This window comes from Alternaria infectoria (genome assembly GCF_024043175.1).
Source record: "Alternaria infectoria strain BMP 0036 chromosome Unknown scaffold_16, whole genome shotgun sequence".
Taxonomy (NCBI): Eukaryota; Fungi; Ascomycota; class Dothideomycetes; order Pleosporales; family Pleosporaceae; genus Alternaria; species Alternaria infectoria.
The window spans coordinates 416,865-429,702 of NW_026250705.1; the positions used below are offsets into that span (position 1 = coordinate 416,865).

Sequence of the window (12,838 nt, forward strand, 5' to 3'; positions counted from 1 at the left end):
GCTGCCAGCCAAGCGCGTTGCTGTCCGAGGCGAGACCTCACGCCTCACTCTGCTCTCTGTCTGCGCTGCTCGTGTTGTCCGAGACGCCTGCAGTAAACAATACTAGAGCTTGCATCACCAAATACGGGGCAACACCTGTTCGTCGCGCTCCAAGCATGCTAGAGTACTAGAGTGCATGCACACAACGGTTACCCCAGTCACCACCCACCCAGCAGCAGCAGCTTGAGGTGGTAGCGCGAAGAGAGGCCGGATGCCGGCCGTAGTCTCCAGGGCTGCAGCTACATCGCAGACTCATGTCAGAAGCCTACCTAAGCGACGGGGCGTCACATGTTCCATGGTTTTGCCTGTCGCTAACCGCAGATGCATGCCCAAGATAGAGATGCAATCATCAAGACGGCTTTCACCAACTACCACGGCAACCTCTCTTGTCCGTCATGACGTAGAGAGGCTCAACGATGGAATAAACAATTTCTGTGAGGTTGGACGTGAGACTGCTCCACGTGCCGCCCAGCCACTCTCGTGTTAGCTCGCCCCAGGCATCTCAGACGTCGGTGCACCCAACGTGGTCGCCAACACTGCCAGGATAGAGCGTCGTGCCCTCGCGCTCCCAGTCCGGCCCTTCACTCTGCTGCTGCCGCACACCTGCGCCACACGCCCTCGGCACCATGACTGAGGAGTCGTCTTCTGTCCGCTCGTCTCAGGGGTCCTCGCGCCGGGCGCCCAAGAATGTACGTGGGCTCTCTCTCTCTCTCTCCGCATCCCGCGCCCAACACCAAACAACCGTCACTGACACCGCATCCAATGCAGCCCCAGCAGCAGCTCTCGCAGATAGAAAAGTCCGTCACACACCTGCTTGTGGCCACCAAGCAGCTCCTCGGTGCGTCCCCGGCGCATGCAGCCCCGCATACACACGTGCTAACACGGTGCAGAGACGTTGACACTATGGTCGCGCGGGACCGCCACCGAGAGCGAGGTCTCGGACGTCTACGTGCGTCTGGGCTATGAGTTCAACATCGCGTCGCGCGCCTTCAACGCGATTGGCGTCGACACCAACGACCTCGGAAACGTTCCCGAACTACTGCGTGGCATACTGGAGGAGACGCTGAGCCAGGAAGCATCGCAAGCGAGCCTCGACAATTTCCTGCCGCGGATACGAGACATCATCATAAACCTCCTGCACGGCCTGAAGAAGAAGCAACAGCGGTTACGGCAGCGCACAGGAAGAGATGGCTCGCTCAACGGTGGGGGCAGTCCGCGCCAGGGCAGCGTTGGGAGTAGTGGTGATGTCGAGGAGCACCAACAACCGCGATCCGCAAGCACAAGACTGCCTTCAAGAGGGGACAGCCCGTCGTTTGGCGGCCCCGACCTCCCACCGCGCTCATCTTCGGTAGCTGGCGGCCGCGCCTCTCCAAGCAAGTACGATGCCCTCCCTTCGAACCCGAAAGCGAACCGCTCGACCACCGCAAGCCAGCTATCCACCGACTCGTCCATTTCGAGCGGCACCGCCCAGCAAATGCCTGTCATTGCTCCTTATCCCGCAGACGATTCCATGCCCAAACCACCTGATCCCCCGCGGCCTAACTACCCCGTCGACTTCCCACCACCTCCACCTCCACCGAAACAAGAAGATGCGCTCGCGGCATTGCAAAGAGGTGGTGAGCTGGAGCGGAGGGCGTCGCGCCGATTTTCAGCATACCAAATCCAGAAGCATCTTGGAACAAATGGCATACCACTTCCACCTGTCCAGAATTCGCCCATACCGAATAGGGGTCGGGATGTACGCGAGTCTATGAACGCAGTGCGGACCAGGCAGTCCATGATGCACAGTCGCCAGCGGTCAAATCAGAGTCTCACGCAACAGCGGCCTGCGGTGGAAACAAAGTTCTCCTTTGATCAGCCCAATGAGAGACGCATTTCCGAGGAAAGTTCGCAAAGCGCCACGCCGAGCATTCTGCCACCAAAAGAGTCGGGTCCTGAAGACAGTCCCGTCCAGAAGACCCCAGACGACAAGCTTGCGCAGCCGAAATTCCCAGAAGGCGACCAATTCTCGCTAGGTGCGACGCTTAATGGTCCGTTATCAGAGCCAGCTGAGCTTGGAGCCGCATCACCGGCGAAAGAAGACCCGCCGAGGCCTACAGCCAGCCGCAACAGCTCCTACAGAGTCAAGACGCCCTCTCCACAGCCCTCTCAGTTCATTCCAGAACAGTCACCTCAACAAGGGAAAGAGCTTACCTTGTTCCTCCAGTACAAAAGCAAGATCAAGAAATACGTCTTCACAGATGGTGCTGAGCTTTCTTCGGCCCGCCTGCAACTCGCTTTTATCGAAAAGTTCGCCTGGGATACGCACCGTTACGGCGACCTGCCTGAAATCCACATCCAGGACCCCGTTTCCGGTGTACGATACGAGTTGGAGGACATTAACGATATCAAAGACAGGTCTGTACTTGTGCTGAACGTGGAGCAGCTCGACGAAGTAAAGAGCCACATCGATGACAAGTTTGGCGGACTCAGCAAACTAGTGGAGAGCATCAAGACAGTGGTCGAGGACCAGCAAGCAACTATACAACGTGTGGCCGAACGTCAACAGCAAACGACAAAGGAGATCGCTGGTATATCAGCGGCACCTCTTTCTTCAGCTCGCAACTCCGCCCTGCTGCCCTCTCGTCCCATACCGTTAGGCACACCCTCCGAAGCCAACATTACTTCAGCCACTCAAGTAAGCGAGGTGCAATCGCTACGCCGTGATTTGGCTGTCATGCGACAAACATACTCATCTTTTGTATCGGATATACAAGCTAGCATGTCCACCATACGCACAAAGGCCAGTGCTGTGAAGTCCACTGCTATCAAGGCTGCCTTACCCGCACTCGATGGAGACAGCGGTCGCGCTTACATTAACGCTGGCAAGAAGGGTCTGCAAGACGACTCGGAGAAGATTGTCAACAGGGTAGATGACCTACAAGATCTTGTTGAAGACCTCAGAAAGGACGTCGTTCTGCGTGGCGTGCGACCTCTGCCCCGCCAACTCGAAACTACCGCCAAGGACCTGTCGACAGCCACTGCCGAGCTCAAGAAGCTACAAGATCTTCTGGCAAAGGAGAAGCCTCTCTGGACCAAGATTTGGGAACAGGAGTTGCAGACTGTGTGTGAAGAGCGAGACATGCTCACTATGCAGGAGGAACTCGCAGCCGACTTGCAAGATGATCTCGAGAAAGCAGCCCAAACACTTGAGCTGGTCGAGCAGGCAACCAAACAGCAGAATCTTGAGAGCGAGAAAGAGTCTGGAAAGGGGATGCGTTCAGCTAGTGGCCGTAACATGCTCAATGCAGTTGCTCTCGACAAAGTTGTGGATCCACGCCAGGCCCGCGATGGAGTACTTGGAGAAGTCAAGGCCCTGCAACCAAACCACGAAGGCAGGCTTGAGGCCATCGAGCGAGCGGAGAAAGCGCGACAGCGTGATCTGGAGACGAGGAACGACGACGAATTCAAGCGCGAGCTCGGAAACTTTGTTGAGGAAGGCAAACTCAAGAAGAGTGGTGGCGTCGAGGAAGCAGAGCGCCTCCGCAAAGCGAAAGATGAGCGCGCACGAAAGGAGAACTTTGAGCGAGAAGCCGCAAGACAAAGAGCCAAAGCAGAAAAACAGCAGAGGGAAGCCGAAGCTGCTGCCGCTGCCGCTGCCGCCGCGGCTGCTGAACCAAACGGCGACGGTGCTGATGGCCAAATCGGAGAAGCGGAAGCTCCAGCAGAGAATGCAGAGGAGGCCAAGGGAGATGAAGGTGGTCCTGCCTAGACGCCTGCCATCTATTCCTAGCCTTCCCGTCTGTATTTGAGCTGATCCGTGGTCTTAGATCTCCCGAAAAGACAATTCACAATCCGCCCCTGGGTCAAGACCGGCGGCGTTCCGCTATCGATGCAAATGAGATTTGCCGCAGCTACAGGGCTGGACCTACCAGTAGCGGCAGTGTCATCTACGTCTACGCCCACGTCTTCGTCTCCTTCTACTTCTACAGAGAGTATAGACCCGCTCATCTCAACCATCAGAGTCGTGACTAGCGCAGCACAAATCGATGACACCTCTTCGAAATCGGAGACGGACGATATACATCCGCCCACGCGACCAAGCATTATGCCTAGAATACATCGCGATATACCAACATCTATTACACCAACATCCTATTCCGGCGACACGGACACACCATCGCCGATCCTTCCTTCGAATTTCGGCCCACGACTCGCAATCTCACGAGGTGGAACGCCTAGAACTTCTCACTCATATCGCACACCCAAGCCTTCTCACAGTTTCCACGGTCGCGACAAACCCAGCTCGGGTACATCGCCTGTACGTGCACGCGGCATGACTTTCCCACGCGCCTCTCCCAGAGTGACCAAGTCCAACTCGCAGAAGACGTTAGATGCCAACCCGCACACGCCCGAGAGTAGCAGCGCAGACAGTGTTTCACAAAGCGACAGCGATAGAGATAGAGACACAGACAGTGTCCTCTCCTTCACCCCCAGCATGGGCGGAAAGAACCTGGCCAACTGGTTTTCCGGACTGTTGGGAAGATAGTAGAATAGCGTGTGTACATAGAGAGAGCAGCGATGGGCAAAGTCGTATACGTACGTCGTGTTCTCTTCAAAGGGAGGGATGTATGGTATCTGTACTTTATGTAATTATTGGTGGTAGCATCGGTAATGGCGTTAGTGTTGGTAATAAGGTTATGCATAGCGATCAAGGCGTTTGGGGCACATTGGTATGAGATATGTTGGTATTGTGGGATGATGGCGAGATGTTGATACGCGGTGAAGTGGGATAATGCAATGGATCACGTATCATCTCAGACGTTTTACTTACCGTTGACGTACCCTGCAAATTGTCTTGGCAAGGTGAAAGTGTAAGCACACTGGCAAATGTCTAGATCAATTGGCTCATTCAGGGACAAAGCGCACGGTTACTGGTGCATAGCAAACAAACGGTCGCATACGAGAAAATTCCATGGGTTCGATTGATGAGACTTTTCTACTTCACGTTCATCACCAAACCTGATTCTCCCAAGGCAAATCGGCACCATGTCGACCGCAAGAACAGTGACATCGCCGGTGTCTCCGGATCGCACGATCCACGACGCTATACTTGCAGCGCTCGCTCTTCCCACCCTAAAAGCTAAGGCGGAAGCCTTGAAGGGAGCTTTACAAGACTGGCGAGGCGACGCTGAGGCAGGTGTCAAGTCTCCCCATCTACTCGTCCACATCTTCGACCGCTTGTACGAACTCGAGGCACTCCCCGGCGCCCTTACCAAACAAGACTCCACCAACTTCAAAGTCGTCCGAGAAGTATGCGACGAACTCGGCTTCAAGATGCTTTTCGCGCGTGTTGACAAGGCGCTCGGTGGTTGTACCTTTATCGCACACAACAAGATCGCGAACTGGACAAGAAGCCGTCCTAAATTCGACATTCCCAAAGACTGGGTCTTCATCGATAGACTAACGCTTGAGCACGTTGTCGATGTGCATGGAGAGTCTTTGCCCGGTTGTCTACCTTTGTTAGATTCGGAAGTCATTCAAAAGGACCCTTTTACGTATAAGACGGCTAGCGTGCAGACTTGTGAGGGGGTCAAGAGCATGGCTTCGGGGATGGAGTACGGGCTTTGGCATTTGTAAGTTGTAAAACGTCACAAATGATTGCGATGCTGTGTCCTAGAGATAATGATAGGTACTAACAATATTACAGTCATGAAAAGGCAGCACTCGTCATTATTCCTACTCATAATGTCACTGCTTACGAAGTTCGACAATGCTTGACTATTCCGGTGAAGGAGAGCGTCTACCACAACGAGGATCTCTGGGAACAACACGGCCCGGACCTTGGCTCGCCGCAGGCTGATTCAGAGACTATCATTCAAATGCTCGACAAAGCAACGGAAAAGGCGCGTAATCCCGTCATGGTTACGACCGAGGACGAGCACATTCGGGAAATATGCGAGTTGTTCTACGGATACTACGACAAAGAGAAGAGCGGTTGGCATACACTCAGAAGGTTCCCAGCGATACGCGAGGAGGCTTTGGAGCGTCTGACTGCTGTAAGCGTGGAGTACGGCTCACAGGACATTTGGCAGAGGGCAGTTGAGATGCTCAACGAGTGGTGGCTCTCTAAGCCCCAGATGAAGACCGATATCACAGCTGAGACGCTTTGCCATTCGCTGCATCAATCGCTGGGCAAAGAATATCCCGAGAAGGCGAGCTATCTGGTGAACGGGACTTACGGTCTTGAAGCGAATATCGCCGTATGCAACAAGATCAAGGTCGCTTTTGAAGCTAATCATGAAGGAAATGAGTAAGTGATGGATTTCTAGTCACTTCCATTTTGGTTCTTGCTGACATATCTCATAGGGACTATGCCCGACCCCCACTACCGGAAGCCTTGACAACGTATAGATCATCCATGATTCGAAAATTACTGGCGGCTAGCAAGATGGAAGACTATGCTCTGATCCCACAAGCCGGCCGGGTGCTTGAAGACGAGCAACTCATCCAAGACACCCTTCACCAAGTGTTCAAGAACGCAACCCCTCCAGATGTCGCGCGCTACCTGCAACGCATGACCGAGCTGAAAGACGGGACACCAGAGTGCGACGTCCAAAGATACTGCGAAATCATCCTCAGCGCCAACGTCGAAGTGCCAAAAAGCTTCGGCACCCATGATCTAGAAGCAGTGAAGACCTTACTAACCTCATCCCTACCACTACCAGAGACCGCAATTCAAAAGTACTGCAAGAAACTTCTACAGGCGAAAGATCTGGGGCACTCATACGACTACGACGACAGCGCTGGATCTTTCATTATCGTGGAACAGAAGCTAGGCGCTGAGTACCTGCTTGTGCTTCTGCCGCTACTAGCGCGGACCTTCGCAAGCAACATACCGTGGTTGATCACGCTCCTGACTCGAGTCAAAAGCTCGAAACCCTGGACTTCCGATACGTTCCTACCGAAGTTTACTGACGCGGTTATCGGACCTGCGATCGACGGTTTCTATCTCAATAACCGCAAATTCAATCAAACAATCCGCGAGATTAATCATGGCAATGCGGGCGCCACGGAAGATGAGCTGGAACGTTTTCTTCAACTCCTGAATGATATGGGCTTGGATGAGATGGTGGACAAGTTGACAGACAAGATGGCGCGGTCCGACCAGCTCAAGGTTGATGAATTTCAAGATGCGCTTGCGAAGAAGACGACGGCGTACTTGGCGAGGAAGCGTAAGGCGATGGAGTTAGCGGACAGTCGGCAGGAGAAAAAGAGCAAAGCAGTGCGCTGAAGGGAGGGCATGTCGTAGAGGGTTATCACTGATGGGTTGCAGATCTGAGAACACGAGACGACGTACGGATTGTAAGTGATGTGGGTTGTTGGCGGCACTTGGGTGGCCAGCGCTCCGAGAAACACATCTTGTAGCTAGTAGACACTTGCTCTGGTAGTCTTGTAGATTTACTATGACTACGTGTGAGTACTGTCTCACCTCAATCAAGGAGAAAGGTGAACACCCTGGCGCCTACATTGCCGCTAACTCTGCATATCTGGCTGTTTATGCTGTGCCGTAGTCCTCTCGCTGCCTCATCATCTTTTCGCTTGTATCACATCTTCATCGCCGACCTCCTCTTCCCTTCTTCTTCTTCCCCCTTCCACCATCATCAGCAGCCTTCCTTTTCTTCGCCTCCTTCGCCTCTTCAATCGCCCTCTTCTTCTCAATCATCTCATCCGTCTTCTCCTCGCCGAGCACGTCGCGGAAGCTCTCGAGATCGAGGTCAACAAAGTCCATCAGCATCCTTTGCGCCAGCCGATCCACGACATGTTCCAGCTTCAGGTGTTTGAGAAGCGGGATCAGCAGCTTCAACTCCTCCATCGTGACACCGCGGTCTCCCTCATTGGTGCCGCGAACTGGCGCTATGTTTTTGCGGAATGGGAAGGAATCGCGAATCATTTCACCGACAGGTATGTCCGGTCTAGAGACTACTAGTTTCGCTCGCTCAACGGCGGGTTCAAGGACGGTGGTGCTGAATTGTGGGAGGAAGGTTTCTGAAGCCCAGTGCTTGCAGTCTTTGGCTTGGATAAGCAATTGGACTAGCCAGGGGAGGTTGTTGACGAAACCGCCAAGGCGTGGGAGAAGAAGGGGTAGGGCTTCCTCTCCAAACGATTCCGATACGAGAATGATCTCTTTCATCTCATTGTCGTTAATCCACCCTTTCCGAACCTCTGTGTCTTCCGTTGGTGCACGCAGCAACTTGTCGCAGTACTTGCGGATAGCGGGCTCAGCCACCGACAGGTGATTCTGTAGAATTCTTCGCATGCAACTCAAATCAGACAGACCGACTTTCTTAATGCCTGACGCGCCCGCCTCAAGCACAATGTTGCAGTACCGTCGGATATCGACGTCTGGTATTTGGCTGTTGAGTTTGGTTACGTTTTGGAGAAAGTCCTCGATCAAAAAGATACAAGAGTCCTCGGCCATGGAGCGAAGTGTATCGTCGATAAATGCATCTTCGAGTTCGCCACCGTTTTTGAGTAGTGGTAGAGAATCGCTGAGGCTAAGAGAGGTACTATTAGATACTGCATCGCGGATGATAGATGCTCGCCAGGTGGCCATGGCGGCTGGTATGTTCGACTGAGGACTTTTACTACAAGGGTTGTCAATACTTTAACTGCCGCATATAATGGGTTAATCATCACTTACTCTTCTGCTTCTTGAGCTCGGTCGTATGCTGCCTGAACCTTGTCACACATATACATCTTCCCTCTGATACTTTCATGGTATTTCACAAACCCATCCGCCTTCTTCAATTGGTCGGGTTCTTGTGTCTTGTACAGTAGGCGACCTATAGCATCGATGGTCTGATCGGCCTCTACTTTGCGATCGAACGAAGCACTGAGCTGTTCCATGGCCTTCTGCCACAAAGCCGCCGAGCCATACTCCATGCACACAGCAGCCAGCTGGTCCAGAATCGCTGCAGGTATCAAGGGAAACCTTGCGCACATGAAGATATGTCCCTCTTTGCGGTAGTTTCCAGGGTCGTGATAATCGAGTAAAAGCTCGCACAATTTTTGTAGTCGCGGGAGACTAGCCGGGCCTGCGTCGGGTGCACGCACTTTCTCCGTTGCCTCATCGAGCAGTTTGATGATGGGTTCCGCTTTGGCATATTCCCATCCATCGACCATGAAAAGCTCTGCTTCGATTCCTTTGCCTTCGGGACTGAGCATGAAACGCTTACGAATATCGAAAGCGCGAAGGTTACGCGGAGGAACGATGACGAGTGCAGTCTTGACATGTCTTTGATCAAGTTAGCTTCAGACGTAAAAAGATGGGATAACCTTACTGGTGAAATATCTCAGCCTCCGTACCACCACCCATCTCTTTACCACCAACCTCAGTTTCAATCTTAGCTGTCTCATGTGTGAAGGCTTCCTTCTGGGTGACTTCAGTATCTCGCACGGGTAGTCGCAATGCACGCAGCTTTCCCTCCAAGTCAACGACTCGCACCAGGTTCAGCTGGTCGACCTTTATGGTGTGAACTTTTTTTGTATCGATCTTGGGACGGCTGTTCTCCCATCTGCGGGAACCGCGAATTGCCACGAAGAGATGACAGCCAAGCAGTTTCTTCACGGACGCGAAGAGTAGTGTGAACTTAAGCTCTTTGCAGACCCTTTCCAGTGTATCAAAATCTGAAACGTCCTGGTCTTTGAGTGTCGTAGGTAGATCTGGGAGCTTGTACACATTTTGAAGTACGTGAACGAGTAGCTGAGGAGAGCGAGTCCCGTCGCCGTGGTTTTGCCAGCTTTTGAGCGCTGCAGTCAGGGCTTTTTCTTTCTCGGACTGAGTCTTGAGAGAGAGCGCGACAATGATTGCATCGTGCAATGTGCGATCCGGGATGGTAGTGTTTGGCGCCGACATAATGGCGGGATGATGGAGTGGCCTCTTCAATGTCCGATCAGGTTGGTTGCGTCCAGCGCAGGCACTCTTGAGTTTCTGTGTACGATCTCGCGAAAGAAGTTTGGATAGCTATAGACTGGAATGTTTGCTCCTTTGAAGCGATTGCGTTGTGTCTAGCTCGATTCGGTGTGGATTTACGAGTTGCTGAGAAGAAAGGGAACTTTGGAGGTGAGAACTCCAGATCAAACCAAAAAGATCAGGGGAATGGAACAAAGAGTAACTGCGACGACTTTTAAGACATAGTTTCACTTTCGGAGAACCCGTAGTACTTTGCATGCGTCACGTTCTTTCACTTTTGAACACACGACTTACGTCCACGCTATGTGATCGTCCATGATTATCAGTAGGGGCAGCCGAGTTCCTAGATGCATTGTGGCTCTTTGCGTATCAAGAGTGCCCTCAAAGGGACATTGACCTTACCCAAAGGAACAGATATAACAATTTGCCTAATGGCAACAGAAAGTGGTGCAGTAGGTATCGACAGAGGTGCGATACGTATCGAGAAAGGCGACCGTTGTTGCGACTCTGCGGCGTTCAGTCGTGGCTGCCAGAACTTTGATTCCACCGCGTTATCTAGGTAGTTGCTACTCATCACCATCCCTACGAAGCCCGCATCCGTTTGCTCTCACGTTCATCTTCTACGGTTTGAGTTACCGGTATGCGCATCGTCGTGACTGTTCGTTCGGCAGGCTGGGGTGTTGTACTGCTCCCAAGATAGGTCTGCTCCGCTCTTCGCCGGTTACACGAACCAGAATCATCTGCTCATAACGACAGACCGACAACACCGAAGCGTCAGCGTTGTGTTGCCAATCCAGCGCGCGTGTAAGAGATATCCGTGGCAATATACGATCGTTGCTGCGTATGGCTATTTAAGGTGGTGTCGCTACCACCCGCCCGCAGATCTGTGTAGATACGCAATCGCGGTGTACGGCGTCCTCAGCTAGTACTGCGGTACTCTTCCTTCTCTTTCATATGTCGATTGTTATGAAGGCGTTCTCCTCATGATATAAACCCTACCCAGGTAACTACAACAGATCCTAGACCATGGATGGACCTACCACACCTACCACGCTACTTGTTATCACAAGCTAACTTCCAATCCAGCGCATACCTCCACGGCTCGGTATAGCTGACGCAAAATTTGAAAGCAACAACTTCGTCACGATAGTGGCTCACAGAACCTCGACAAAGACGTCGGCGATTGGTACTGTGTTCGCCAACCTTGCCTAGGTATTCAGACCATACAGGTGGGCCTCTCGAAGAACCCGGGGATGTCGCCCAGATGAACTCGAGAGGACCTCCTACGTAGCAGCAGCGATATGGTGAGTAAGAACGCGCTCGCTCTACCGACGAAATCGAAGTACGCCGTCGCTACCTAGGTACGAAATGCGCTGGCCGTCACGCCGCGTTAGTCGGTTCCAGCCAAATCGCCCACCAAAGCTATGCAAGGACTCGCCTGGATCTATCAGCCTGCAGCAACACAATTATGCATATCTTGTGCAACTCGACCAGCGACTCGTGCTCATTGCACAACGGAAGGTCGGCTCATCACAGCCCTTGGACATCGAATCGCAGCCATGATTCTTCTGCCAGGCCCCCCACCTCGAGCTATCCACCGTCACCGCCCTCGCGTCCCACATTTACCAACCCACCTTTGCGTCTTTCTACGTCCTTCCACGTCATCATCTCCCAGGCAACGCCCTCAGGACGCTAGAGCACTAGCGCCTCTCAGACTTTTCGCCCAGGTATATAAGCCCACCCTCCCCCGTCCCTCCTTCTGCTCCTTAGCTCTCTTTGCCTTTTGGCTTAGATCAAGTGTAGTATCTGTTCTTTTCAGTTTAATCTCTGAGTACGTTCCTCTCTCCATCTTCTACGCTCGAAGAACGCGTCGCTAACATCACCGCAGAACGTTCCTACGGGAACTTCAAGATTATTCTTATTTTTGAAACCAGCCGGAGGATCCCTGGGCTTGCTCATATCCTCTGGCACAGTGTCGCCTCTATCGCACTATCTGAGGCTGACGCGAATTACCTTTTTCATTGAGACGATTGGCTTGCTCCAGTTGCTTGAGGAAGAAGAGACGCTTGCTTCTATGACAAACACATCCTCGTTGTAATGAAGCTGAGAGCTGTCGCGCATGTTGAGGATTTTTCTAGTATTTGCGCGCCAGGAGTGGGGCAATGTTGAGCAGAACCTCGGTTACTAAGGGTACCTAACACGAACAAGCCCGCTCATTCAAAGTCGTACGAGACAACAGATATCGCGTGTATGTACTCGATCACTCTCGTAGTCAATAGGCTCACCAAGAGTTAGATGCTGTGTTCTTCTATATCGAGTATTCGTTGCAGCTTGGCAAACGTGAGCTTCTGCGCAGTCGCCCTACGAAAGCCCCAGGCTTGAGAACGACAAATCCACGTCTATACACCGTATCTTGATTCATTAATGTGTTGCTGTTGAAACCTTCAGATGTCCATTACTTTCAGAATACCTAGATATGTTTCGGTGTCGATAAGTGAGCTTTGTACTCCCAGTGCCTGTATCCAGATATACCCAGGCACCTAGCATCACGTGCACTTGCTGAGGTTGTTGCTGAATAGATATATACGTTTGCGGTTCCCATTTTAGCTTCGAGGGGCCCCAATGACAAACATTCCTACTCTTCGGCAGTGACACGGAGCGTCCGCATCGAGGCCGGAAGATATATTACTGCTGACGCCAAGTAGCTAGGACTTGCCATATCAGACGAGCATCGTGGTACATGTCAACCCTAAGGTATATTGTCCCACATTAACAAGGCGCATATCTGCTGAGAGCGCGAATGCAGCGAGCTTTGCCATTTATCCCGTGAACCAAGATTGACAA

The 12,838-nt window shown here is 52.5% G+C and overlaps 5 protein-coding genes across 5 annotated transcripts; 3 read left to right on the forward strand and 2 right to left on the reverse strand.

The window, feature by feature from the left end:
- Positions 1-665: 665 nt before the first annotated feature.
- On the forward strand, positions 666-3,790 carry J4E92_008388 (uncharacterized protein; the record flags this gene model as incomplete). Its single annotated transcript, XM_051499740.1, has 3 exons — positions 666-728; positions 808-877; positions 930-3,790. 3 exons carry the CDS (start codon positions 666-668, stop codon positions 3,788-3,790), a joined length of 2,994 nt encoding a protein of 997 aa, XP_051350116.1.
- Positions 3,791-5,067: 1,277 nt separating this feature from the next.
- On the forward strand, positions 5,068-6,335 carry J4E92_008389 (uncharacterized protein; the record flags this gene model as incomplete). Its single annotated transcript, XM_051499741.1, has 2 exons — positions 5,068-5,636; positions 5,729-6,335. 2 exons carry the CDS (start codon positions 5,068-5,070, stop codon positions 6,333-6,335), a joined length of 1,176 nt encoding a protein of 391 aa, XP_051350117.1.
- A 104-nt stretch (positions 6,336-6,439) lies between these two features.
- Positions 6,440-7,312, forward strand: J4E92_008390 (uncharacterized protein; the record flags this gene model as incomplete). Its single annotated transcript, XM_051499742.1, has 1 exon — positions 6,440-7,312. One exon carries the CDS (start codon positions 6,440-6,442, stop codon positions 7,310-7,312), a length of 873 nt encoding a protein of 290 aa, XP_051350118.1.
- Positions 7,313-7,633: 321 nt separating this feature from the next.
- Positions 7,634-8,635, reverse strand: J4E92_008391 (uncharacterized protein; the record flags this gene model as incomplete). The annotated part of the gene is made up of 1 exon (XM_051499743.1): positions 7,634-8,635. One exon carries the CDS (start codon positions 8,633-8,635, stop codon positions 7,634-7,636), a length of 1,002 nt encoding a protein of 333 aa, XP_051350119.1.
- Positions 8,636-8,718: 83 nt separating this feature from the next.
- J4E92_008392 (uncharacterized protein) lies at positions 8,719-9,937 on the reverse strand (the record flags this gene model as incomplete). Its single annotated transcript, XM_051499744.1, has 2 exons — positions 8,719-9,316; positions 9,363-9,937. The coding sequence occupies 2 exons, from the start codon at positions 9,935-9,937 to the stop codon at positions 8,719-8,721; spliced, it is 1,173 nt and encodes a 390-aa protein (XP_051350120.1).
- Between the last annotated feature and the right edge of the window lie 2,901 nt (positions 9,938-12,838).